This window comes from Microsporum canis, genomic scaffold, assembly GCF_000151145.1.
Source record: "Microsporum canis CBS 113480 supercont1.2 genomic scaffold, whole genome shotgun sequence".
Classification (NCBI taxonomy): Eukaryota; Fungi; Ascomycota; class Eurotiomycetes; order Onygenales; family Arthrodermataceae; genus Microsporum; species Microsporum canis.
The window spans coordinates 3,237,484-3,263,128 of NW_003299168.1; the positions used below are offsets into that span (position 1 = coordinate 3,237,484).

General features: G+C 51.2%; 8 protein-coding genes across 8 annotated transcripts; 5 read left to right on the forward strand and 3 right to left on the reverse strand.

The window, feature by feature from the left end:
• Positions 1 to 1,095: 1,095 nt before the first annotated feature.
• MCYG_02670 (phytase) lies at positions 1,096 to 2,562 on the forward strand (the record flags this gene model as incomplete). The annotated part of the gene is made up of 2 exons (XM_002849690.1): positions 1,096 to 1,151; positions 1,218 to 2,562. 2 exons carry the CDS (start codon positions 1,096 to 1,098, stop codon positions 2,560 to 2,562), a joined length of 1,401 nt encoding a protein of 466 aa, XP_002849736.1.
• An 838-nt stretch (positions 2,563 to 3,400) lies between these two features.
• On the forward strand, positions 3,401 to 4,413 carry MCYG_02671 (antioxidant protein LsfA; the record flags this gene model as incomplete). Its single annotated transcript, XM_002849691.1, has 6 exons — positions 3,401 to 3,420; positions 3,487 to 3,595; positions 3,682 to 3,774; positions 3,848 to 4,007; positions 4,074 to 4,326; positions 4,383 to 4,413. 6 exons carry the CDS (start codon positions 3,401 to 3,403, stop codon positions 4,411 to 4,413), a joined length of 666 nt encoding a protein of 221 aa, XP_002849737.1.
• Positions 4,414 to 5,095: 682 nt separating this feature from the next.
• MCYG_02672 (conserved hypothetical protein) lies at positions 5,096 to 8,773 on the forward strand (the record flags this gene model as incomplete). The annotated part of the gene is made up of 1 exon (XM_002849692.1): positions 5,096 to 8,773. The coding sequence occupies one exon, from the start codon at positions 5,096 to 5,098 to the stop codon at positions 8,771 to 8,773; it is 3,678 nt and encodes a 1,225-aa protein (XP_002849738.1).
• An 885-nt stretch (positions 8,774 to 9,658) lies between these two features.
• Positions 9,659 to 12,357, reverse strand: MCYG_02673 (mRNA-capping enzyme subunit beta; the record flags this gene model as incomplete). The annotated part of the gene is made up of 3 exons (XM_002849693.1): positions 9,659 to 9,793; positions 9,908 to 10,336; positions 10,423 to 12,357. 3 exons carry the CDS (start codon positions 12,355 to 12,357, stop codon positions 9,659 to 9,661), a joined length of 2,499 nt encoding a protein of 832 aa, XP_002849739.1.
• A 509-nt stretch (positions 12,358 to 12,866) lies between these two features.
• On the reverse strand, positions 12,867 to 14,914 carry MCYG_02674 (WD repeat protein; the record flags this gene model as incomplete). Its single annotated transcript, XM_002849694.1, has 5 exons — positions 12,867 to 12,935; positions 12,975 to 13,384; positions 13,439 to 13,504; positions 13,558 to 14,167; positions 14,249 to 14,914. 5 exons carry the CDS (start codon positions 14,912 to 14,914, stop codon positions 12,867 to 12,869), a joined length of 1,821 nt encoding a protein of 606 aa, XP_002849740.1.
• A 448-nt stretch (positions 14,915 to 15,362) lies between these two features.
• On the forward strand, positions 15,363 to 16,562 carry MCYG_02675 (pantetheine-phosphate adenylyltransferase family protein; the record flags this gene model as incomplete). The annotated part of the gene is made up of 1 exon (XM_002849695.1): positions 15,363 to 16,562. The coding sequence occupies one exon, from the start codon at positions 15,363 to 15,365 to the stop codon at positions 16,560 to 16,562; it is 1,200 nt and encodes a 399-aa protein (XP_002849741.1).
• A 4,830-nt stretch (positions 16,563 to 21,392) lies between these two features.
• Positions 21,393 to 23,099, forward strand: MCYG_02676 (F-box domain-containing protein; the record flags this gene model as incomplete). Its single annotated transcript, XM_002849696.1, has 2 exons — positions 21,393 to 21,720; positions 21,874 to 23,099. The coding sequence occupies 2 exons, from the start codon at positions 21,393 to 21,395 to the stop codon at positions 23,097 to 23,099; spliced, it is 1,554 nt and encodes a 517-aa protein (XP_002849742.1).
• A 431-nt stretch (positions 23,100 to 23,530) lies between these two features.
• On the reverse strand, positions 23,531 to 25,226 carry MCYG_02677 (C6 zinc finger domain-containing protein; the record flags this gene model as incomplete). The annotated part of the gene is made up of 4 exons (XM_002849697.1): positions 23,531 to 23,583; positions 23,779 to 24,421; positions 24,480 to 24,807; positions 24,973 to 25,226. 4 exons carry the CDS (start codon positions 25,224 to 25,226, stop codon positions 23,531 to 23,533), a joined length of 1,278 nt encoding a protein of 425 aa, XP_002849743.1.
• Positions 25,227 to 25,645: the final 419 nt, after the last annotated feature.

The window sequence follows — 25,645 nt, forward strand, 5'->3', positions numbered from 1 at the left end:
GAACTGGCGGGGGCCCAGAAGTTACTTGATTTACCATTCAGTCCAGGTTTAACCCCTTATAAGTTGAATTCCTTTGTCTCTCCTGCGTCCGTCTCCCGGGGGGGATTCCCTTTGTCGTCCGTCGGCTATTGCTGAGGCCCGGCAAGCCATCCGAGGCTCGGTGTGTGCGTGAGCAGGACACAGAAAAAAGGGGATGAACGGCGCCTTATCACATCACACAGCAGGCCGCGTCACTGCGTCAGAACCGGCCTTCCGAAGATGCACAATGCAGGCCAAGACTGTGGGATACGGCGAAAAGATTTACGATGTACGAGAAAGAAAGAGATCCAGGCTATTCCCTCTGTTTCCATGGACCCGGAACCTCCTGCATATACATGGCACATTGGATTATCAAAACTCGCTCTCCTTGGCCATGTTTGTTTGTTTGCTCGTTCTTTTTTTCTCAACCTCCTTTTATCCTCCTTTTTTTTATACCAGAAAAAAGGAAAGAAAGAGATTACATAATGGTATATCACGTGAAATTAAGGTTGTAGATCACTTACATAATAAGGGCTTGTTCGGAAGCCCCATCGGTCCGGGCGTCATCTTAAACGCTTTAGGCGCGACGTATATAAGCGGGCGTCTAGAAAACTCCCCCCCCCCCCCCAAAAAAAAAAAGGTTTTCGGTTTTCACTTCATCTTCTTCGACTTCAAAGGCCTACCTTTGCTCTCCCTTCTGCATCTTCTCCCTCTCAGCCAGGCTCTTTTCCCCGCGATGTCTGCCTGTAGCTCTCGATGCGACGCTGTCGCTTCCTCTCGGACCCCACACTCATTGGCGGATTTTGGCTACTGACCAATCAGACTGCGAAACTGCACGCCGTGCCACACTCTTTGCAGAGAAGCGACCGCGATATAGCCCAGGATGTTTTTTAATTTATTTTTCACCTTTTTTTCCTCTTTCGGCTCGCACGAAGAGATGGTGGGGAGATACCATGTCGACCGTCGACCTTATTTACATAAATAGCCAGCCCTTTCTCCTCGCAAGCGACCTGGCCAACGGAGCCCGTCTTACCAGGCTGATTAGAACAGGCTGATATATATATATACGCCTTCAAGATGCCGCCCATGGCTACTGTCCTGTTTACGACGTTGGCCCTGTCTGGTGCCCTGGTGTATGTCGATATGGGCTATTCCCCCCCCCCCCCCTCGTCGTCCGATGCTGACTCTACCCTTTGTAGCAGTGCCGTTGCTGTGCCCGAGGAGGCCAACGCGGCCTCGTTCTGTAGCTCTCCCAGCCGCGGATATAGCTGCTTCCCTCAATACTCTCAGTTCTGGGGCCAGTACTCCCCTTACTTTTCGCTGGAGGGCCGCTCTGTCGTCCCCTCGACCGTCCCCGCCGGCTGCAGGATCACCTTTGCCCAGTCCCTTCAGCGACATGGCGCCAGGTACCCCACCAAGAGTAAGAGTGCAACCTACTCGGAACTCATTGAACGCATCCAGAATGATGCCACCGCATTCAAAGACGAGTTTGCCTTCCTGGAAGACTACACCTACGATCTTGGATCCGATGACATGACTCCCTTTGGCGAACGCCAACTGTACGACTCTGGCATCAAGTTCTTCCAGCGGTATCGATCCCTGGCCAAGGACGCCAAACCGTTCGTCCGAGCTGCTAGCTCTGAGCGGGTGGTTCTCTCGGGCCGTAAGTTTGTGGACGGCTTCAACAAGGCCAAGGGAACCGACAAGGGCGGCCTCACCCAGCTCGACCTCATCATCAGTGAATCGAACCGTGGGAAGAACCCCGTTGCCCCCGGTGGCTGCGAGGCCTTCGACAATGACGATACCGCCGACAAAGTGAGCGATCAGTTCCAAAGTACGTTCATCCAGCCGATTGTGGACCGTGTCAACAAGAAGTTACCGGGGGCCAACATCAAAGCTGGCGACATTAAAAGCCTTATGGCCATGTGCCCCTTCGACACCGTTGCCCGTACCCCGGATGCAAGCAAACTGTCCCCCTTCTGCCGTCTCTTCTCCCACGAAGAGTTCCGTCACTACGACTACCTTGAGACACTCGGCAAGTTCTACGGCTACGGGCCCGGAAACGGCTTTGGCCCAGCCCCCGGAATCGGCTATGTCAACGAGCTCATTGCAAGGCTCACCAACTCGCCGGTCCGCGACCAGACAACCGTCGACCACGAGCTTGACGACAACCCCAAGACCTTCCCTCTCGGTCTTCCTCTCTATGCCGACTTCAGCCACGACAACAGCATGACCGTCATCTTCACCGCCATGGGCCTTTTCAATGCCACCAAGCCTCTTTCCCCCGAACATATCACCAACCCTGCCGATGCGAACGGCTACTCCGCCTCCTGGACCATTCCATTTGGCGCCAGAGCCTACTTTGAGAAGATGGTCTGTGACCATTCTCCCGTAGCCAAGCAGGAATATGTCCGTGTTCTGCTCAACGACCTGGTTTTCCCGCTCCAGGGCTGCCATGCCGATATGTACGGCCGATGCAAACTGGAGGACTTCATTAACGGGTTGACCTACGCTACCTCTAATGGAAACTGGGATCAGTGCTAGGATATTTGCACCCTGCCCTTCTTTTTTCTCATCACTTACGAATGATGAATATCACATAAGTTGATAGACGCATTAATAAACTCGCATTAATACAACTAGCCGATAGAATAAATCTATAGTATCTTGAGATGTTTCCATCGAAAATATAAATCACCCCTTATCATTTCTCTTTAATATCCGGGGTGACGGGATGACGGATGTGGCTTGCAGGGATCCTACAGAGGTTGACATATGGAGCAAAGAGATGTTTGTAAAGCCCGGGGGTACTCCAGAAGCAAGTCCTCGACCATCCTCCGTCTGTAAGCTGACATAAACATGGACACGTGATGCATAACTGTATGACACGTGACCTTCCCCGCGCTCTTCGTTGCTGCGACAGTTTTTAATATAGAAGAAACGCTGAAGACATAAACATATAAACGTGCATGGATGGTGCATATTTCTATCGGCAAGCTGTGTTTATATATGCTTATACTTGCATATCCTGTGTGCGTATAAGGTACTGCAGGCTGTACCTTGGGCTGGACGAAGGATGCGACAGCCGAACCAAGTCCTAACGGTAGAATCTATAACCCCAAAAGACAGGAAGAAAAAGACAAAGTAGATAGAAAATATTATAAATCATCCCGCCGTCGTCTTTCTCGAAGAAGATGGCGTGATGTGCTTGCTTACCTCATCGAGTGGCCTTCTCGGCTTCTCTTTTTATATCTCGAACTTCTCCATCTTTTTTTTCATCTTCCTCCGTCTTGCATCTTCGTCTTCATCAGTCTCCATCGTCCGTCTTCTGTCGACTCTTCAATTCCATCGTCAGGCCGTCTGCTCCGTATAACTAGCTACAATGGCTGAACGCAGTGCTCCGTAGGCGCCTCCCGCCCGTTCACCCCGCACCTTATCGATTGTGCTAACAACCAGCCATTCCTGCAGCCTCCGCCTGGGATCTACCGCCCCAGACTTCAAAGCCGTCACCACCAAGGGCGAGATCAACTTCCACGAGTTCATCGGTGACAGCTATGTCATCCTCTTCTCCCACCCGGTGCGTTTTGCCTTGGAGTTCGCAGAGTAGTCACAAGGTGGGGGCCGGCATCGTATCTATACACGGTTATACTGACAGGCAGACAGGACGACTTCACCCCAACCTGCACCACCGAACTTGGTGCCTGTGCCAAACTAGAGCCCGAGTTCACCAAGCGTAACGTCAAGCTTATCGGTCTGGTGCGTCAATTACTGCCATGGAGGGGAAGACCCATCCGTCTATGAGCCCGCGGAAGCTAACGGTGGCACGTAGTCTGCAAACAGCCTCAAGTCTCACCATGACTGGATCAAGGACATCGACGAGGTCACTGGCTCGCACCTGCAGTTCCCCATCATTGCCGATGCGGACCGCAAGATCTCCTATGCCTATGACATGATCGACTACCAGGACACCACCAACGTCGACGAGAAGGGTCCGTCTCTCTATGTCCTTGACATGTAAAGCTAGAGCACCTCCTGACACGCTTTCCCTTTTTTAGGAATGGCCATGACCATCCGTTCTGTCTTCATCATCGACCCCAAGAAGAAGATCCGTCTGATCATGAGCTACCCAGCCACGACCGGCCGCAACACTGCCGAGGTCCTCCGCTGCATCGACGCTCTGCAGACCACTGACAAGAACACCGTCAACACCGGTATCAACTGGAACAAGGGCGAGGATGTCATCATCCCCCCCTTCGTCAGCACCGAAGACGCCACCAAGAAGTTCGGCGACGTCAGAGTCGTCAAGCCGTGAGTTTCTCCCTCTCTCATTTTGTCGTCTCTCCAGCATAAGCTGACCTATGTAGATACCTCCGATACACCACCCTCAAGGAATAAATCATGTATCTAATGCAGTGTAAATAAATGAATAAATAATCGTAGTCTCCTCTCGTTGTCCATCTTTCTTCTCCTCTTCTTCTCCTCTTCCTCGTCTTCAGGGGCTTTTGCACTTTTTTATGTCCCAAAGCGGTAACTGACGTGCCAAGCATCCCACTTCAACTTCTTTTCAACTTCATCTTTTCAACTTCATCTTTTCAACTTCGCCTTCATATCAACGTCAACTTCTTCTCTCTCCATTGAACAAGTCCAGCTCGTCTCGTCTTCTACTCCAGCGTCTCTACATTATATCAGAGCGACTTGTGGTCCCGCCGCAGAAAACCCACTCCGCGCCGTTTCAGATATCCCTGGGGGGTCCTGGTAGACCAACCGGCTCGCCCACTTGGTTCGTCCGGGCTGCATTGTCTTGTCTGCTTCCTTTCTTTTTCTTTTCCTTTTCTCGCATCTGGGAACTGCATGGATAAGTCCACCAGCTCACCTAACGCTGTGGAAATTCGATTGGTATCGGTTCGACCGTTGGCTGGGTAATATTGGCTGGGTTCGCTGGCTGACTCGAGGCGAGGTATGTTACCTGTACAAAAAATGTTATACACCCGATTATACCACATTTATACGTTTATATATATACACACATGCCTTTACTCATGGCGTCCGGTTGGGTTGGTTTTACTGACATCATATCATGGCAGGCTCAGAGCAGTTATCCTCGCCACTGGGCTTTGGCTCAGTATCAGGATCAGGATCGGGCCCCAGGCTGTCCATCTCGCCCTTGTTCAATGCAAATACGAGTTCGACGCCAGGCGCACCTGCAAATGCACCTACAAATGCATCACACACAAATTCGCGCTCGAGCCGTTTTGCGTCTGTGAAAAGATACCTTCGAACCGAGCTGAGCAGAAGCAGGAGCAAGAGCAAGACCAGGAACGAGATCGGAGCGACCACAGACGAGATCAACGCTAGCAACAGCAGCAGTGAGAGCGAGAACAGGGCCGCAACCGAGGCGAGATATCGTTCTTCCACCGTCCCTTCATCACATAACAACAATCCGCCGCAGTCTTGGTTTTGCGCAGACTCCTCGCCCAAGAGCGAAGAACACCAACAACAACGCTCGTCACCCTTGATAGACAACAGCAGACACTCCAGTCTCCCACTGCCTACACCCCCTCTGCACCGCCAGACAGACCACCCCATTTTCACCCTCCCTCTCCCACCGCCACGGCCACGGGGATCCTCGCTTTCGCGGCCACAGCAGCTTGCCTCTGGTATCGATATACCGCTGCCACTCTCACCGCCGCTCTCTCCCACAACTCTAGGCCCGTCTGAACCCTCGCCATCTGCTTCAACTTATGGACGCTCGCAGGAATACATACACGCACCACCACCGCCGCCGCCAAACGTCTTATATCCGTCAACGTCCATTCTCTCCCGGTTGAGCGAAACGCCTGACATCGCCATGGCTTCAACCAGACGTCCTTCCTCGTCCAGAGGAGGAGACACTGCTAACCCCAACACTATCACCGGCAGCAGCTTACCCATACATACACATTCACATTCGAATTCACAGTCACAGTCACAGCCGCAGCCCCAGTCCCAGTCCCAGTCGCAGTCTCAGTCGCAGTCGCAAACACACACACAGACACAGAATGCGACTACACTGACGGCTGGTCCGACAAACCTCTCTGGCCTGGTATGCAACGTCCACCGCACCACTGGCCGAGAGCCACACGCCCTCGTCGGCGCCACAACCACTATACTGGGCGACAAACTATACGTATTTGGCGGCCGGCTGCTATCCCGGGCCCGACCAGAGCTTACCTCTGACCTGTACGAACTAGACTTGATCAAACGACACTGGACAAAGATCCATCCCACCGGCGATGTGCCTCCTCCACGCTACTTTCATAGTATGTGCCCCCTAGGCGACACTAAGCTCGTCTGCTACGGTGGTATGTCCCCCCGCTCAGCAGTGACTGGCCACCCGCCCACGAACATCAGCTCGTCCCAATCGGCCGGACAGGATGCCCAGCCTGAGGTCGTCGTCATGTCTGATGTGCACATTTACGACGTCGTGACACGGACTTGGACGCATATCAACACTGCAAATACCCCACAGGGGAGATACGCCCACTGCGCAACTATCCTGCCCTCGTCAGCACCATTCGTCTCCGCCAACGCTCCCATGACAGCTATCCATAATAATCCATCTACCTCTAACTCAAACCCCCACCAGGGCTCCATTGGTGTCGAGATAGATGGCTACGGAGGCGCCGAGATGGTTGTTGTCGGCGGCCAGGATAGCTCAAATCACTACATAGAGCAGATTAGTGTGTTTAATCTACGTAGCTTGAAATGGACAGCCACCAGCCCCCTGGGCCGCAGCTGTGGTGCGTACCGTTCCGTTGTTGTCCCCCTGACGGGGATGTCGGTCAACGATCTGGGAGCCGAACGGACAGAGAAAGATCTCGGAAATGTTGTCAATAATTATGATGGAGGGGTACCTGGGTCCGCAATGCTGATATATTCAAACTACAACTTCCTAGACGTGAAACTAGAACTTCAGGCGCGTCTGCCTGACGGGAAGCTCGTCGAGAAAGCCATGGACACATCCGTCTCTCCGCCTGGTCTTCGCTTCCCCAATGGCGGCGTAATCAACGGCCATTTCGTCGTGAGCGGCACCTATCTCACCGCTTCCAAGCAGGAATATGCTCTATGGGCATTGGATCTAAAAACCATGACCTGGGGTCGGATCGACGCCGGTGGCTCTATCTTCTCGAGCGGCAGCTGGAATCGCGGTATCATCTGGAACAGGAGAAGCACTTTCGTTATCCTGGGACACCGGAAGAGAAATCTGGTCGAGGATTATAACCATCGTCGAATCAACTTTTCACATATATGTATGGTTGAGCTGGAAGCCTTTGGGCTCTACGAGAACCCAAGGAGGGCTGCGCCGACGTCTGGATATATTTCTGTTAGTGCCCCTGCTCTGCGGCCTTCGTTGCAGGCAAAGTTCTCGGTCCAGTGCTCTGGCGGACGGCCTTACTCTGCCGCAGCTGAGAAACTCGGGCTGATGGCGCAGGCATGCACTGAGCTGGCGGACATGGACCTCCTCACCATCGGTGGTGAGCGTATCCCCGTCAGCTCCCACATCCTTTCCCGTCGATGGGGCCCTTACTTCGTCCAGCTCCTCTGCGAAGCTACAGCCGTGGCCGGTGACAGCATAAACGACGCAGCAACACTCCGTCAGCCAAATGCTGCATTGAATAGTCGAAACTCGACAATCACCATCACACCGTCGTTGAGCACTGCCAGCCAGTACTCTACCGCTACAACTTTAGTCAACACCATGTCCAACAACAATAACAACTCGTCCTTGGGCGGCACTAACAACAGTAACAACAATGCTAATAGCCACAAAGACCACTCTGGACGACCACCAGGGTCTTCTTCGTCCTCCTCCTCTTGCCTGTCTCGCGCATCAAACCTTGAAATTCCGTCTGCACACAACCTTTCTCCCGCTGTACGGCCTCGAACACTCTACCTGCCACACACGTTCCTCACTGTACAGCTCCTGGTCCACTACCTCTACACATCTTCATTACCTCCTGTCGGTTCCGCGCTCTGCACGCCCCAGATTCTCTGTTCGCTCCTCCAGCTGGCCCGACCATATCAAGTTGACGGTCTTCTCGAAGCCACCGTAGAACGGCTCCACCAAGTCCTCGATGGCCGTAATGCTGCTGCCGTCTTCAATGCCGCCGCCATGGCAGCTGGCGGTGGCCGTGGGACCAACCCCTCCGGCACGTTCGATGGGACCATGGATTCTGTCAGCGACGCGCATGCCCACTCCTATGGTCGCTCTCACTCCCGCTCGCAGTCAAGCACGGCGGACTACCGCCGCCCAAGCAATGCGACAGACGGCATTAGTTCCTTCAATTCATCGGATGCAGAGTCCATCGACAGACCAAACACGGCCAGCAGCACGGCATCTGCCTCCAGTGTCACCGCAGGCCGCGGCGTCCAACGGCCCGCCAATCTTCGCATCAACACCAGTTTTGGTAACGGCAGAAACCGCGCCGAGTCTGACAGTGCCAGCATTCCCAACTCTGCGTCCACGAACAATAGCAATGGTGGGCTAGGCTTTACCGATGCCGAATTGGCACAGCAATCTCAACGCGGTCGAAACAAGACCGGCCGAGATGTCTGGACGGCTGACATCAGCAGCGTTGTTGGTCTGCAGAAGCGTGGCCTCAGAGGGTTGATGGAAGGGCGTCGTATGAGGGAGAGAGGTGCCAGCAGCGCTGATACCCAAGACCAAAATACTTCTGGAGTTATCCCTGTCAAGATGGGCCTGGGGATCTCCTGATCGACCTCTCTTGAGGGCGATATCTTACACGATCTACTGTTTTATATCCGGAGTCCTTCTATGTCACGATTATCTTTTTCTTTCCCAGTCATGGAGTCAAGGAAGGGGGATTACCAAGAGAGAGAAAAAATACAAAACAAAACGTCCATTCGCATGGAGCGTACTACGAATTCCACGGTTGATATTGACTTGGCCATTCTGGTGTTCTCGCGGATTTTGATTTAGCACGGAATTATCTGCCTCTTCTTTTTGTTCTACAGCTCCCTGGATTTGATATTTCTTTCTGTTTTTTTTATTTTTTTTTTTATTAGATAGTTGCTGCTGGATTGCTTGCTTGCTGGACTCGGCATGAGACATGTACGGTTTATCATATTCTTTCTCAGGCTCTTTTTCCCTGTCAATATTATTTTCCTTTTCTTTCCTATATTGCTTCCGAGAGCCTCTGAAGCCGGTAATCGCTGTTTTTCCTTTCTGACATTTGAATTAGAGTCATGATAACTACATGCATATACAGATCTATTCCTCAAGGAAAATTTAAGAAAACTATTTTACCTCTGTTAATGAGAATATCCATGGAGTATTCTATAACAAAAGAGTAACAGAATAGAAACAGTTTCTTGTTAGCAGACTTCCTCCGGTGAACAAGAGTGGAAAAAAAGAAGGATACGAGTAGGAATAATACAAAAAAAAAAAACCATCGAATGCTTCAAAAACTGCTGCATGGTATCAAATTAATAAAAGTCATAAAAAAGAAAACAATGTGGAGAAGTAATAGTTCTTTTTTTTTCATTCCTTTCTTTTTCTTAGTTAAACAGTCCATCTCTTCTTCATCCCTCTCTTTCCTTGTATAATATTTATTCGCTTTCGTGGGAGGAGGCTGTGGGATCAGCCCGGCACGGCTCTGGCTAGGACACGAATGTTATCTACAAACCCCTTGATGAGATCCTCGTAGCGATTGTTCATGTCGCCAGACAAGGCGAGGTCGCCTTGTCGCCTGATCTCAGCGGAGGATATTTCTATCTCAAGTTCATGTTCAAAATCTGATGGAGGACCCTTATATGCATTGTTAGATAGGAGGCGAATCAAGACAGGGGGAAGAAAGAGACGATGTGTACGTACGTCTGATGTTCCGACTTGTGTCAGGTCGATTTGGTATGCTAGATGTCTGTAGCTCATGCGGTCTTTGTTCCGATCACCGCTTCGTTTCCAGTCGTTTGCCTGCTGGAGCTTGCTCAGGTCTCCCTCGTAGTTCATTTCCAGGTTCACGCTGATGCGCCAGTCAAGACACGTTCGGGGGCTATACACATCGAGGTCGGCAATGCGGCACTTGACGATGCGGGCTATGACGGCGCCGGAGCGGACATCTGTGGTTACGCGCACCCTTGGCTTGTGGCGTGGGTGTAGATGATGTTGGACGATGGGCGGGAGGTCGTTGGCAGAGATATCGTAGAAGGTATCACGTTCACGTTTGTGAGCGTAGGCGAGCGGGATGCGTGCTGATCCCTGGGAAATAGATGTTTTGACCGTCTCGTTGAGGAAGTTGTTCATTGCGCGGTGCTGCGCCTGTAGATATTTCAAGTACTGATATTAGCAAGAAGAAGAGTAGAAAGAATGGCAGAGAAGGGGGAGAGAGAGGAAGAATAGAATACCTGTGACATTGAGCTTTCAAAGGCAAGCCTGAGATTCGGGTCATCCTTGCTGATGACGGTCTCTGAGAGGATGGGAAGACGCAGTCTCTCGCCCCGACTCTTGTCGACCAGCCTGCCTAGCTTGGCCTCAACCTCGAGAATGGCGCCTGGTCCAACGGCTACACCTCCAGCAGGGCCGGCTCCGATGTCCTTGCGCATGACGACTTGCTGGAACAAAAAGTCACATATCAACTTAGTGACCTCTTCGGACGGGATGACGTTTGTGATAGTAGGCTCCCAGGGGCCAAGGGGGTTATCCGCAGCTGATTCCTTGTTGGCGTTGCCATTGACGGCTGCCTCACCGTCCCTTATAGGCCGAGGAGGAAGGGAGAGGCTGCCAGAGTCCGGTGCGGTATGGCGGTCGACGCTCTCGCGCTTGGGAAGCGGACGATTGACGGGGAAGACGGGAGGCGGGGCTTGGCTGCCCTTGGGAGGAATGGGCGGAGGAGTGCCGGTCGTTCTGGGGGCCTTGCAGGCGAATATGGGAGGTTGAGCGTATCTCTTGCGTTTCTTTCGAGGAGGGCACATCGGCACACGGTCTGTGGCAGAGGCCGCAGAGGGGCTGCTGTGAGGCTTAGAAGGAGTGTGCTGGAGGGTTGGTGATGTTTCCTGGACAGGCCGCCGACTGGTGGGTGAGCCGGTAGCGGTGGTGGTAGCGATATGGCCGAGAGAAGAAGGGGGAGGAGGGTGTGAGGCAGCCTGGGGAGTCGAGGGAGGATAGGACGGGCGAGCAGGAGTGGAGATAGAAGACTGGTGTTCCGTTCGGGGATGATGCTGATGGATTGTTTGCTGGGTCAATTCCTGGTCCTTATGGGGGGATTGGATCTGGTGACCTGGTTGATTGATGGCATTGGTGATGTTGCTGCTTTGGCTGCTGTTGATATCTCCGTAATGGGCTGCTCCCTGCTGGGAGACGATGGTCTTGGGGCTGACGCTGTCGAGATGCTGCTCCTTTTCCCGTTCGATAGAAAACTGCCGGGTATAGGAGTCCGTAGCTACTGAGCCGTGTCGTGAGATGGGCGTATGTACCGTAGGAGAGACTCCATCCCTCTGGCCGCCGGAGGAAGCGTCCTGACTGCCCCAGGGACTCCCAAGGCGACCTGACGGGGGAGCCTCATGTCCGGACGACGGAGGACGGACCGGATGGGGAGACGGACGGCTGTATGAGGAGCCCAGGGGAGCCAGAGGCGTCCCGGGCTGCGACCTCTGTTGTTGTGCTTGCTGCTGCTGCTGCTGCTGCTGCTGGTAGTGGTGTTGCTGGTACTGCTGCTGGCCAGGAGAGTACGGGTGGCCTGCTGGCGGCTCACGGCCAGAGGGATAGGAGAGACTGCGCACCGAGGAAGGCGAGGCAGCCGAATGGACCGAATGAGAGCGCTGCTGGGAGAAGTAGGACGAGTGCTGGGTGCCGGCGCTGGTAGGCTGAGGCGTGAAGGGCGAGGAGAGGGAGACCGCAGAGGGCGGAGGCAGCGAGGAGGCAGGGTAGGGCTCTCGCGGGACGGGCAGGACGCTGCTGGCGCGCTCGCCGGGCTCTCTTCCCGTCAGGATCGATGCGAGCGGCGGCTGCTGGTACGGCGACGGTGCGGCAGAGCTGATATAGGACGGCATGCGCTTGGGGGACTGAAGAGGAGGCTGCAGCGGATGCGCCTGCGACGGCCGTCCTCCTCCTCCGGGTCCTCCTCCTGGTCCTCCGCCGCCGTATTCAGGGTGTTGGGCCCGGTCTTCGTGGAGGCTGCCGCTGCGGAGAGGAGACTCGTCTGCTCCCTGCGAGTGTATAGAGAGCGGCCGCTGCTGCTGATGATGCTGCTGGTGATGTTGCTGCTGGTGTAGCTGCGAGCTGCCTGAGCTCCTGGCAGCGCCCACGGCCGTGTCGGCGTTGATGATGGTCTTGAGGTCCATCGCAGGAGGAAGAAGAAGGCCGTGAGATTCTCTCTTTCAGACGCTCAGCTGGCGAGACATCCTGCTCGCTGTGGCTGCGTTGGTTGTTGTTGTTTTTTTCTTCTTGTTCTGCGCGCAAGTTCAAGCTTGTCGATGTAGATAAGTTTTTGGTGATTTTTTTTTTTTTCTTTCGATAGAATTACTTTTTTCCGAGCGAGACAGTAAATAGTAAATACGAAGAAGAAGATGAGAAGTGGAAGAGAAGTCGATATAAAAGGCGTTGATGTAACTAGATTTAGAGACGATATTGACATGGAGACGAAGCTGTAACGTTTTATATTCATAAGATCAAGACCACCTTCATCGATAAGCAGGACCTTTCCCGGTAGCCATAGAAGGAGAATATCAAGTAGACACGGAGTCACTTTGGTACATGAAGAAGCCGGCAGGGTGAAAAGTAGACATAGAATAGACATGAGATAGGTAGGCATAGAGTAGACATGAAGCATCCGCCTGTTTTTCTGGTCCCTTCAAGGAACAGTCGAGACATGGTCGTCGTAGACCGACATAGATATAGATCCAAAGATGGGAGACAGACGCTATACGGACACTCCCCAGAGACCTCTTCCGCCACACACTCCGAGCCAGTCCCTCCCTGGGCCGGTGGCAGGGATATGGGGTGCCCAGCTGATGTTCGACACTTCATAGTCACATCGCCAGGCCGCCGCGGGTCCTCGTTCAAGCGTTGACGGGCCGCTGGTGCCGCCGCCGCCGCTTCCACCGCCGTGAAGGGGCTGTGGCTGCTGCGGAGGGATGGGCAGGGCAGCTGCGTTGTTCTGGTTGATAAGGTCCCAGATCAGGACCAGCGAGTCGTCGGCGCCCGTGGCGATGGTTCCACGGCGAGAGGGCGACCATTCCATGCAGTTTACGGGGGCAGCGTGGCCTTTGAGCTCCAGCAGCGCCTGGCCTGGCTGGCGGACGTCCAGCACGCGGATGATGTTGGAGTCTTGGGCAAATGTTGCCAGCAGATGGGCGTCGTGCGGTGATGCTACACCGTATATTCAGCGTGAAGCTATATATATATATTTAGATAGATACATACCTGCAATGCGCTGTAGAGGAGGAGGCCATACGGATGATTGGCCTGGAGAGAGGTCTCCCGGGCTTCCTAAAAAGGCGTTAGAACCCAAGTCTCATGGATTTACACGTAGAGAGACCTACCCTTATCGTGTTTCTCTGACGGCTCGTAGATGATGGTGCTGTGCTCCAGGCTTCTCAGATCAAACATTCTCACGCTTCCGTCTGCACCACAGCTGACGAAGACGTCTACGCTATTTGCACAGAACCGTACATCATAGACCTCCTTGTCGTGGGCAATGAGCTGTGTCTTTGCGGTGAGAGTGGGTATATCCCATATGGTACAGGTAGTGTCTATACTCGACGTAATGATCAGGCTCGGCGAGACGGCGTTCCAGTCTAGAGATGTTATAGGGGCGGTGTGTTCGGGCGTCTTGGAGTTGGAGAGGAGGGCCAGCGGAGAGAGTTTCTGTAGCGGTGGTGGACTTTTGTTGCTGGCGCTCATCCGGTTGATCGAGTTGTTGCCGTAATACTGCGTCTGGTTGGGGTTCGAGGGCAACGACCAGAGACGGAGATGGTCGCCCGAGGTAGCTAGCAGATCTGTCGACTGTTTCTGCGACGACGGAGGTTCCCAGAGGATACGTGTGACCGGGTAGGAGTGTGTGGCCTCCGCCGTCTTGACGAACTCTAGGCCTGGGTCGTTGTCAGGGTCGTTGTAGTCCCGCTCAGCGGTCTGCGCGTGGAGAATTTGTATCTATACAATTCAGTCAGCTTTTCACACACACACTCTCTCTCTCCCTCTCCCTCTCAGATATATGGATGTTAATGAACATACGTAGTTGTGGGTGTCTTCTAGGTAGCTCCCAAGAGCAATCTTCCCCGCCGAATTGGTGTTTGGAGCTGCGGGCCACTTACACCAATCGAGCGCATACAGTCCCCACGGAGCGAGGTAATTGCTATTCTTGGGCGTTTGCATGTCCCCGTTGTTCATGGCTGGAGAGGTGGCCGAGTCGTCTATCCGGCCTAGGTCCATGTGAGGGCGTATGTCCGCCAGCCCAAGCGGCGAGTACGGCGTCGACTGTCCGGCGGAAGAGGGAGACATCATGCTGGATTGCTGCTGCTGCTGTTGCTGCTGCTGCTGTTGATGGTGATATCGCTGCTGGTCTCCTCCTGGGCTAGAAGGATACGATTGCAGCTGGTTCATGGACGACTGCTTCGACGGTGTCATGGGCACCGCTAGCTGCGAGGGCACTCCTGAAGAAGTTGAGTTGTTACTGTTTGTGGGTGGCTGTCCCTGGCGGCTTGCAGGACCGGGTTGTAGGGCTCCCGGCAGAGCATTATTCTGGTGCTGCTGGTAATGCTGTTGCTGGTGATGGTCCTGTCGCTGCTCGTTCAGCGGCTTCGAGGCGTTTGCTGAAGGAATATGCAGCTCTTCTGGCTGCCGTGGAAACGTAGGCGCTCTGCTGCGGGGGCCGTCGAATGGTATACTAGGCTCGGCCATGGCTGGGTTGGGCACGAATACCGCCTCTGCGGTTTAGAAGCTGACCGGCATGCAACGGCAGGGTCTCTCGTCGTTCAGTGGCGAGGATGCGGGCATACTATGTAATATGGTCGAAGTCGTAGACGTTGTAGATGTTGTCGCGGTCGTAGATGACCGATGTTGGTGGTGGAGAGAGATGGCGAGGCCAGCGCCCGCTAGAGCTCGTCTTCTGCTTCGTCTCTCGCTTGCTCGTGTATGTTGCTATATCTTCTTCTGCTTCGTCTTCTTCTCTTCTCTTCTTGTGTCTCTTCTTCGTCTTCTTGTCTTTTCTTCGATGTCTTCAGCTTCCTCTTTTGTGACGCTGACTAAGACTTGTTCTTCTGTTTCATCTTCAACTCGGAAGAAGAAGAAGAAGACAAGAGATAAAAGAAGACGTAAAGAGATATAAAGAGAAGAAGAAGAAGAACAGATGGCAGAAGGTCGTCATGAAGCCCTGCTGCTGCTCACAGATACCTCGTCGACCTTCGCAGCGCTCAAGTCGACCTACGGCCATGCTCTATCAAACATCCTGCCAGCGCTCACAGCAGCCATAAAAGATGCCAGTCGACCGGCAGTGTTGGACGTTGCTGTTTCTGTCCACGGTCTACGTCCTCAGTCTGACGGGAGGAAGCCATTCGTCCAGCTCCAGCGGTTCCTGGCAGACTTCTACAAACTGCTGGCCACTGTCAGTGTCTCCGTCTCTGTCGAGCTCGATGGGCCCGGGGGCATCGATGCCAGAGTCTTCTTCCTCGACCCGGAGCTCGAGTCACTGGCTGATTCATACCCTTATGGCCCTATCGTGGGCATGACGAGTCTACTGTCCTCGAACAGGTCTTGGGATACCGTCTATCTACCGTCGGGTGGTGGTGAGGGGGTGGCCAGGCTTGCCTCCATGTTCAGGGCGGACGGGAAAAGAATCACTGATACTCGTACGCTGGAGCTGAAGCCGCCAGGGCCGGGCCAGCAGCAATCGACAGCTCTCATCATGGATAGCGAGGCATCCCAGCTTGCTGCGGCACATTTTTCCGTGGCCGTGGGCGGGACGTTTGACCACCTACACGCTGGGCATAAACTACTTCTTACTGCAACGATTCTCGCTCTAGATACTTGTTCGTCCCAGCTGCCCGCTCAAAGACAGAAGAGAGTCGTCACGGTTGGCATCACCGGTGATGAACTGCTGGTGAACAAGAAGTATGCTGAATTCCTAGAGTCATGGGAGGAGCGGTGGAAGGGTGTCTGGGCCTTCCTTCGATCGATAATTGACTTCTCTACAACACCTGGAGAGGTGGGCATCAAGCGCGAGTTCGAATCAGGTCCCAATGGCAGACGGGTAGTTGTCTCACTGTCCCCTGATCTAGAGGTCAGGTTCGTCCAGATTGCTGATCCCTTCGGCCCTACCATCACCGACCAGGACATCACCGCCTTGGTCGTATCTAAGGAAACCAGGTCCGGCGGAAAAGCCGTCAACGATGAGAGGTTGAAAAAAGGATGGCCGGCCCTGGAGGTTTTTGAGGTCGACGTCCTGGATTCTACTGACGGTGTGTCTGTGTCGGAAGATAGCTTCGAGGCCAAGATATCTAGTACCGAGATCAGACGTCGACAGATGAACCGAGCCAAGGGAAGCCTCTGAAGAGGCATACATCTGCCACCTTACTATGTACGGTGCTACCTCAATTCTGAAGTGACCTCCCTGTATATATAATATACCATATGCCTACTCCTCAAAGAAATATTATACCCCTGAAGAAGCAAGCTCACACCTCCTTTTCTTCTGTCCTCCTTTTATCCCCTTGTTTCTGTCAGGCAAATCCCCCTGCATGATTATTCCTTATCCCTACCTTGACAGAGATGTAATTCCTTCACACCGCCTGCTTGCTGCATTGCCTCCTGGCCCAGGAATACCAGGAGTTGTTTTTGTCATAATATATCTGCAGCACCTGCAGTATCTGCATGGCATAGTACCATCATCCCATGTTTGGTTTTCATGCAGGGGGGCTGCCAAACAGCATTGTAATGTGTTCGAAGTAAGCTTTTTTTAGCCGTAAGTCGTCATCCATACAGATATGTTTGGTAAACGCCTGAAGCTTTTCACTATTAAGTTGCCAGCTCAGTCCCGTTGGATAAAAGGTCAATTGCCCGTTTTCAAGCTTATTATGTAGTCCGCAAGGTTGGTACTGGAGCTTGACACTGTATATGTGTTGTGCGCGAATTAATGCGCATATTCAACCAGCTTTTTGTATCCCTGTAACGCATTGCATCTACCTAGGCACGGAGTATGATAACTAGGTAAGGTGATCTGGCATGGAGGTGACTTTTAAATCAGGGATATACCAGTCGCAAATGCCGCCCATATGAGGTGCTCTAGGGCCACGTAGCTTATCAGAAGCTGACGATAATACATTATGACTGTGAATTTGTCGATATGTTTCGTCCACATCACTTCTTCTTGCAGGCCAAGCACGTACCTCCATATATAGATATGTATATATACATATCCAATTGGTGGGGGCCACCAGGACACGTCTTAACCTGACTCGGGTAACTGCGGCACGAATCAACGACACGTAATTGAGGTTATCGACTGGTATTGAAGTATGCTGGAATATGTGATGTGCTAGAATATGACAATCAACATTTGGGTTTTGGACCAGGGGAAAATCTCCTGCTTCAAGTTCGTTTCCACAAAGTAAAAAAGCTTGTCACTGATGTTTGCAACTCCAGCAGCACTTATTATGCCCCATTGGTATGACCACAACATTTTGTTATGTAATAAGTAATAGGAAAATTTGCGGCGTAAGGAATTCTCTGTATCTTATCAAGGCCTCGTTTGCCACGAACTGTGTCAGCCATAGATTCTGATATATTGGACGTACGATCTAGGTGTGCTTAATGCGTTGATGTGCATGGGTTATAAGTAATCCAGGCGGAGAAAGGCTGGATATGGATTTTTTCTTCTGTAACTACCCTTGGCGTCTTGTGAATTGTTGAGCTGTACGGATGCTTGCGATTTACCCTAGCTGCTGCTTAGTTGGCAGAGGAAAAACCTGCATGCTAAACAAATCACTTCTTGGATGCCATTCTTAGCATCCCCCAAACCCTAGGGATCAACAGGAATCACAAGTTCGAATTGGGACCCCTCGGCTCGTTAGATGAATAGCATCTTAATGCAGTTAGGCGTTAAATCATTCCCTAGCGTTCCTTTGAGGTTTGATCTGCTAAGAATTAGCAAATGTGACCCAATGGAGGCGACTCCGTCACAGGGTTCACCAGTGATATGAATGAAACGTACTCCGCCCTGTCTGCAGGGGAAATCGAGTTTTCGAGCCGGCTAGTAGCCATAAGGTACATCAAACATAGGGCGTTGGTACGAACAGCCTGGTATAAACATAAGTAGAATAGGTTATTGTCCATGGGGGAAGGGCGTGATCATGGAGCAGGAAACGGAGTATGGATAATAGGCAGGTAAAGTAGAGGTACATATTGTACATCGTCAACCCTGCAGGGGTAGAAACAACGTTGTAAATAACGGCCGCAGATTCGAGATTGAGCAGGCACCCACAATAGCATCTTGAAAGCAGGCATCAATAACGGTTTATGTGAGAATTGCGGTATCAACTTGTGCATGACTTTATTTACCGCTGAAATAAATAACCGTCCGCCTTAGAATTAGCAGATGCTTATTTGTTTCAGGAGCAGGATCGATCCGAGATGGTGGGTGGCAGGGACACCCAAGGCTATTGTTATAAGCAAGCGCTGTGCTTACAGGGGGTTGCGCCAGGCCACAAGGATGAGGCCGGAGGCAGACAACGGGCATATCTCACGGAGGCAACTGGAATAATTTAGGGGTAAACTGACGATACCTAACGATGCTTGATGGCACTCATATCTGACGAGGTTGAATGTAGGAGCTAGTGGCCATACCAGCTGTGCTACGCGACCACAACTATGGGTGTGGTATGGGGGAAACGAGAGTATGACAGTATCTCTCACACGACATATCACCGGAGAGAGGGGGGGGGCTAGGGAGGAAAAGTGACCTCTCGAGGGAACAAAGGGGTGGCGAGCCGGGGCAGGCACGGGATTGGTAGGGAATATAACCTGGCTCACCTCTTTAAGAGAGGCTTTCGGGGACATGCGTTGGTAAAAGGGAGCACCGACGTATCACGTAGCCCTCCAGCATCCTTTGGAAACTATTAACGCTCGTGATTTGAGTGAAAGACCAGGGACTCATGCCAGCTGTTGCTTGTCACTTGGTTGTTGTTTGTGCAACCCTACTCTCTGCCTTTTTGAAAGAACAATATTCGCCTTTTAGTAACAGTACGCCTCTTGTTCTCCTTCCGTTTAGGATGTTGCTCCTTTTTTTAAGCATTGTAGCGTAGGCAGGAATTTAAATGCCGGGTGGGCCATTGCTGCCATAAGCTGCATTTCTGTTCCGCGAACATTTGGCTTTAGAGGCAGTAAAGGCATAAATAACTGATTTCAAGGACAGGGCACAATTGAATTGCAATGCAGTAAGATATATCACTGAGATGTAGGATTAGTCGTGGTTTATCAGTTGGAGCTAGATTTGTCAATGCGCCTCAACGTAAAATAGCCATGAAGAGGAACGAGGCCACGCCTCTATCGTCATGGTAGCCAACATTCACACAGCATTTTGTTTCGAGGATAGACCCCAAAGATCCGGCAAAGGTGCAGCACATGATGCTAAGGGCATCAAGCATAACAAGCTGATTCGGCCTGCGGGTTGTCATTTCTCGCAATAATTCTTTGTCAAATCAACACCTGCCGTCTTTTCTCCTAAATCCGCCGCTCAAGGCTGCTGGTGGCTCAAGATTGGGCTTTGTACTGAAAAGAACCAGACGGAACTGAGTCGGCGTGCCTCTTCCAGGGTATGCTGCATGTTTGAGATGATCACTTCACGAACAAGGCTGCATGATCAGTCCTAGCATCTCTGATGATAAGCAGATATTCGCACTCACACCATAGGTGTAGCTACTTCTCCTTCTTCCTCCTTGTCTCTCCTTTTCCTCTGTAGTTGTAGTTGAAAGCCGAAAAGTTCGAAGGTGGTTGGTTTTTCCAAAAAGGGCTGACCGCCTTGGGGTTTCTGCCACTCTCTCTATTTCTTGCTTCCTCAACCAACGTCAAGTTCGAGTTGAAACTTACACGTCGTCGTGATGTTAAGCAGAATCAAGCATCGAGTTTACGAAGGACAAGCCACCTATCCAAGAGGGTAACGTACAGTTTTCTCTGTCTCACGTGGCAGCTGGCGCTAACAGAAACAGTTTCTCCTCCGTTAAATCAATATTATGTCCCATACCTTGACCCTGTTCCAGGTCATGTTTCCAAGAAGACCCCGGCATACACCCAGTCTCTGTTTGGCTCAAATGCTGGTCGTGATTCGTCTACTTCGTGTGAAATTGCCAACGGGGATGTCTGCCGTTGCAGCAGGTTTGACTTGTGCATCGTCCAGGGATTGAGCTGTGCAGAAAAGCCCAAACACGAGAGGTGCAGAAGCTCCATGGGCCGACATGAAGGTTCTCTCAAAGACGATTCGCCCATTACAGCCGCGCCACCTCTCCTGTTGTGCCTGCCCCCTCTCTCCTCGCTCACGATTCGCAGCGGCCCGCCCTGCTGCCGCTGCTGGCTGGGGATCGGCTGGTAGCTTTTTTGGTCATGTGACCTGATGGTGGGTGAGGAGTGTCGAGGATTGGGCCAGCGAGTCTTCCGTCTCTCCCACCTGCCCTACGTGCAGACGACGTGCAGTCGTGAAGGAAAGCACCCGAAGAGTGGAAATAGTTACAGCACGAGAAGCAAAAAAGAAAAGAAAAGAGAGAGGGAGCCAGGCGGGAAAAAAGAAAAGAGAAGAGAAAAAAAAAAAAAGGTAAAGGGAGCCCTGTCTGATCATGCACATATCTGTCAATCCTACTTGACAATGTGGCCAGAAGTGAGAAGGTAGTCGCTTGGAATTGTTCGGTTTTATATCCTGCGTCTTGCCCTGCCAGCTGCCGTCTTTGCGCTTGTAACCTGTTTATCTAGCCCGAAACGGTGTATATAACACCTCAGCGCTCTTGACCTTCTCCTTTTCTAACTCCCCCCCCCCCCTTTTTTTTTCGCTATATATACTCCGTATTTGTGTCAATTACTCCGTATAACCTGTCTGTCCCCTCTCTCTGCGCGCTCAAACAACTCCCTTCCCTCGAGGTGCGGTGATCGTGTGCCTAGAGACTTATCTCGTGATTTCATAGTGCCATATGACCTACCCCTAGCCCCTAACGGGTCAATCCCTCTATTTCACACTTGGTTCATTTGACTGTGTTACTGTCATCATTTTGGACCAGTTCTGAATTTGGCCTCACAGAGCGAGCTAATGATCCGAAACTTACATCGATACTGAGGCGGTAGGGAAAAAAGGAAAAAGAAGGGGGGAAAACACTGCTGGTAAAGGCGGGAAGACGGAATGATGGACAACGAACCGCAAGGGATACTGCGCTTGTCGAACGAGCTGTTGAAGGAGATCCTGGATCACCTCACACGAGATCCGGAAAAGTGTACTAGCGTCGACCACCGCGCATACCTTTCTTTCGAGAGCGTTAGGAGGCCAAGCCAGCCAGATCCCCCGCGTTTATGGTTAGAGGGCAAAAATGGGTATCATGAAGATCTTCGCAGCGATGTTGATCGATTCCGAGAGGTCTGCAAACGGTTTTCGGAAGTTGGCGCAGCGCATAAGTTTAGTCGAGTGGTCGTCCGGTTTTCGGAGCCTGCGTTTAAGAAGCTTGACCAGCTGTCAAGCATCCCGCACCTGGCGAGACATGCGAGAACCTTTACATATATAATTCGGTCATTTTATGTAGAAGGTAAATCGAATGCCTACCCTTTGCTTGTATTTTCGAATTTGTATTATGTCTTCTACAGAGAAATGCTCACCGACATCTATTCAATAGGAAGGGACAATATACCCCAGCTGCTTTCAACGGCCGATTCAAGCAAACTCAATCTAGCTGAGCACATACATCGCCTAGAGGAGCAGAAGAGATTGGTTGCGTCGAACGAAGATTTACACTCGCTAACTCGTGCAATGAAGTCATTCACTGCACTTCAGCATGTGAAGATCCTGAGAGTTCAAGATGAAGCTGAACGTGATTTGCGGTCATTTATCGATAGACACGATAACCCATTAGACCCATTAGTAGTGGTCGACTGGAACCCTGCGTGCATTCGTGCTATTCAAAATGTTGGTCTAGCGCTGCTGGAGGCAGGATCTCCTGCCAATCGCTTTTCGGGACCACAGATAAACCCACAGGCAACACTTACGTTGAAAAGGGCGCCCGTTCCGCTGCTCTCTGCCCTCGCAACCAAGTTAACATGTCTTGAAATCCATTTTGATGCAATGAGATATGTTAATGCGGAGATGAGGGAGCTCTCAGAGGTTTTCAAGACGTTATTCACCGCAGCTAAAAATATGGAAGCCATTCATCTAGGATTCCCGTCTAGGCTACCGCTAGACCTCCATCTGGAAGATATATTCCATAATGTCCACTGGGAAAGACTCCGCGCATTTGGGATTCAGGCCTGGAGACTTGACTCTGAAGAGATTATTAACTTTGCTCGACGCCATCGCAGGTCTCTTCGAGGCCTACGCCTTCGTGACGTTCTATTAAAAGAAGGAAGCATGTGGAAAGATATCTTATCTATGCTTCATGACGAGATGGAAAATCTGGAGTGGGTCAGCTTACGGCGAATTGACTACTCCAACGCATTCGATGAAAAATGGGCTACGAGTGCAGATATATCAGATATCCAGTCTTTCCCAAATTCAGATAGTGAGGATGACGACATGTTTGAGCCATACGTTCCAGGAAATTACCATAATATAAATGGGGACGACGACGACGATAACACCAGCCTCGGTGATGAATCAGATGGCCTAAGCTCGCATAACGGCGATGTTGGACCTAGAGCGAACCAAATAGAATTAATTCCAGACAACTCTTTATCTGCACCATTGCTTCTACCCCCATTCACCGACCAGTGGGAAGTCCTAAGCTCTATCCCTGCCGATGACCTTGAAGATGACGGTAGAACTGTGGACTATAGGCAACGGAAAATCTGGGAAGCTTGGGTTATATCCAAGTCGCGGATTTCTGCTAGCCAGGACCGATGTAGGTGAGTATACCTATCTCCCTTCATCTTCTGAGGAGGGGGTCTAGATGGCTTGTTATTTTCTTGCCACTTTACTCCAGGTTATTTACATGACTCTTCAAGGCCTCGATTGGCTCTTTTTACTCGTTTGTTTTCCTTTTATACTTGCTTCTTCTTTTGCTTGGTTTTTCGGCCAACATAAAAAATGCTTTGGAATTTGTACTTTGATTTTTGTTTTCTAGCTTGCTTTCCTGGGTGGGTATTTTCATCTCGGCATTATTGACGATGTTACGTATTTTTTGCCTGCCCCGGCTACGCTATGAAGAACCATGACCCTATGAGCAATGAACAATATAATCTATGCTGGAGTTATAATTATTTGTTTGCCGTTTTACTTCAAAGCCCAGGATAGTGCATAAAAAACGGCGTGGGATTTTTCCTTTGAGAGGTAATGGTATATTAAGTATTGCTATGTAGGAGGATTTCATGAGTAAAGTAATACCCCGACCACGCTTATATGTTTGGTAGGATAGTTAGTTCTTCAAATATGTCAACTGGTGCAAATCGCCCAAGTAAATACCCACATTGTTTGGCAGGGTATTCTAGAAGCTCCAAGATCCTTGGATCCCCAAGAGGTTCAAGATATGCGCAGAGAGCATAACATTCGATTTGAGCTCGTGAATAGAGCCACCAGTCAGCCCGTTCGCATAGTTTACCGAGCCAATAGGCAAGTATTATCATGCACCCGGGATCTTTTGCAAGTAGTTTATTGGTATAATCTGGTAAGAGCCTTCCCATAAAACCCAAGATTTTTATGAAATTTTCCCGCTTACAGTCGAGTTTGAGAATAGGGGTAAGCATCCTCAGTGGCCATAGACAAGGGTTATTATCCTCAGTAGTTGCCTCGGTGATCCCGCAGACTCCAGCGAGCTCGGGATGCAAGCCCTCTTTACCTGGTCGGTGATCACCAAATGTTTCCTCGTCCGAGGATTCCATAAAAACGTCGTGCCAGATACTGTGTTGAAGGTAGCAGCTGAGATGGCTGAGAAGAAAACGCAATCCTCCTTGGATCAGTAGCCAGTTGAGATCCGCAGGGTTGTTGGTGAAAACCCAGGACTTTGTATAATCAGGGTCGGCCCCTAGAAACGCAATACTGCTCATGAACATGCAGGTCGACATCAAGCCATCCATGTTGTGGAGGCCTATGCTTGTTTGGATCTCCTCTTGATATTGTTTAATTGTCTGTTGCCAGTGATATGCATGTAGGACCTTGTAAGAGGAGTCACCCTGGGCCTTGTCACATACAGCGGTGGCCCCAACACCAAGAATTGCATGCATAAGGTACGGTGTCTTATAACACATAAAGTTAACGAACTGCAGGTATAAAAGAACACACGAGTATACCAACCTTGAAGGCTAGAGGTAGCACCTTTGTTATCATAACAGTGATGCCAGCGTCTGAGAGTACATTCATATCATGCTCTACATTGAGGAACTGATGAAAAGCAATGACTGATTTCGAGTCTGCACTTAACGGCCGAATTTTGGCCTTCGAGCCTAACTGGAGGGCATAGGTGAGGCGTGCGGCAAGATCCGTTCTTGACATAGCATGGAGCACAGAGTCTATGAAACCAAAGCCATCCTCAGCTCTGTATATAGGGCCATTTGACCCTGCCTTTCCAGGAACCAGTGCTTGTTGATCCAGGTAATCACAGGAAACTCCATAAGCTTCGCACCTACGGCAATGTGGTTTCGTTTCATCGCACTAAATAGGTGGCGGTTAGCAATCCCTGGACTCTGGCCCTGCTACTACTTTTCAGAATTGCATGGCGTGCATTGTGCATGGAAGATCGGGGCGGTGGGTTTTTACCTTAACCCTGCGCTTCTTGCAGTTGTCACACCCAGCTCTAGACTTCCGATGCGATTTTCGAGAGTTGCAAAGCTTCTCAGTTGATTGGTCGCTGCCGGACGAAGATATATTTCTACGTTCAGCGCGCTTTGGAGCTGTGCAATTCTTAATGCGAAAGACCACCTGGTTGCCAATCTTTCGAGATGGGGTCACCAAAAGCTCCTTCTGTTGGCCCAGTATACTATCCTGAGCATTATGGAGTTCAGGTGAGACTGACGGATGCTGGGTATGGTTACGTAGCATCATATTTTGAAGGAAAAGACGCTCTTCTCAAAGTGAGGGCCAAATAACTGTATACGACCAATCTCCAATTTGGGAAACTGTTAGAATGCGGTGTTTAGTATAAGAAGATTAGTCTGGTCGGTAGCTCCAGACAGCGCTCGATATATAAATTTCCGCGTTCCTTATCCCAGTGGGCTGTGCACTCCTTAGGTTCATCGTTCTGAGAAACGACCTGGCAGTGAACCAAAAGGAGGCAGTGTTTTTTGTGGTCTCTTTTTCCGGCTTCGTTTTTTCTTTGCTTTTTGATGCTTTCGAAGATCAACAAAAATGAGGCTGAATACGACCGGCGCTAGACCGAATCAGGTAACTTTTCGTTTTTCTAGACGTTGCTGACATAAGCGGTTGCTCTTTTTATAGTAGAGTGATAGATGGAAGAGACGGTG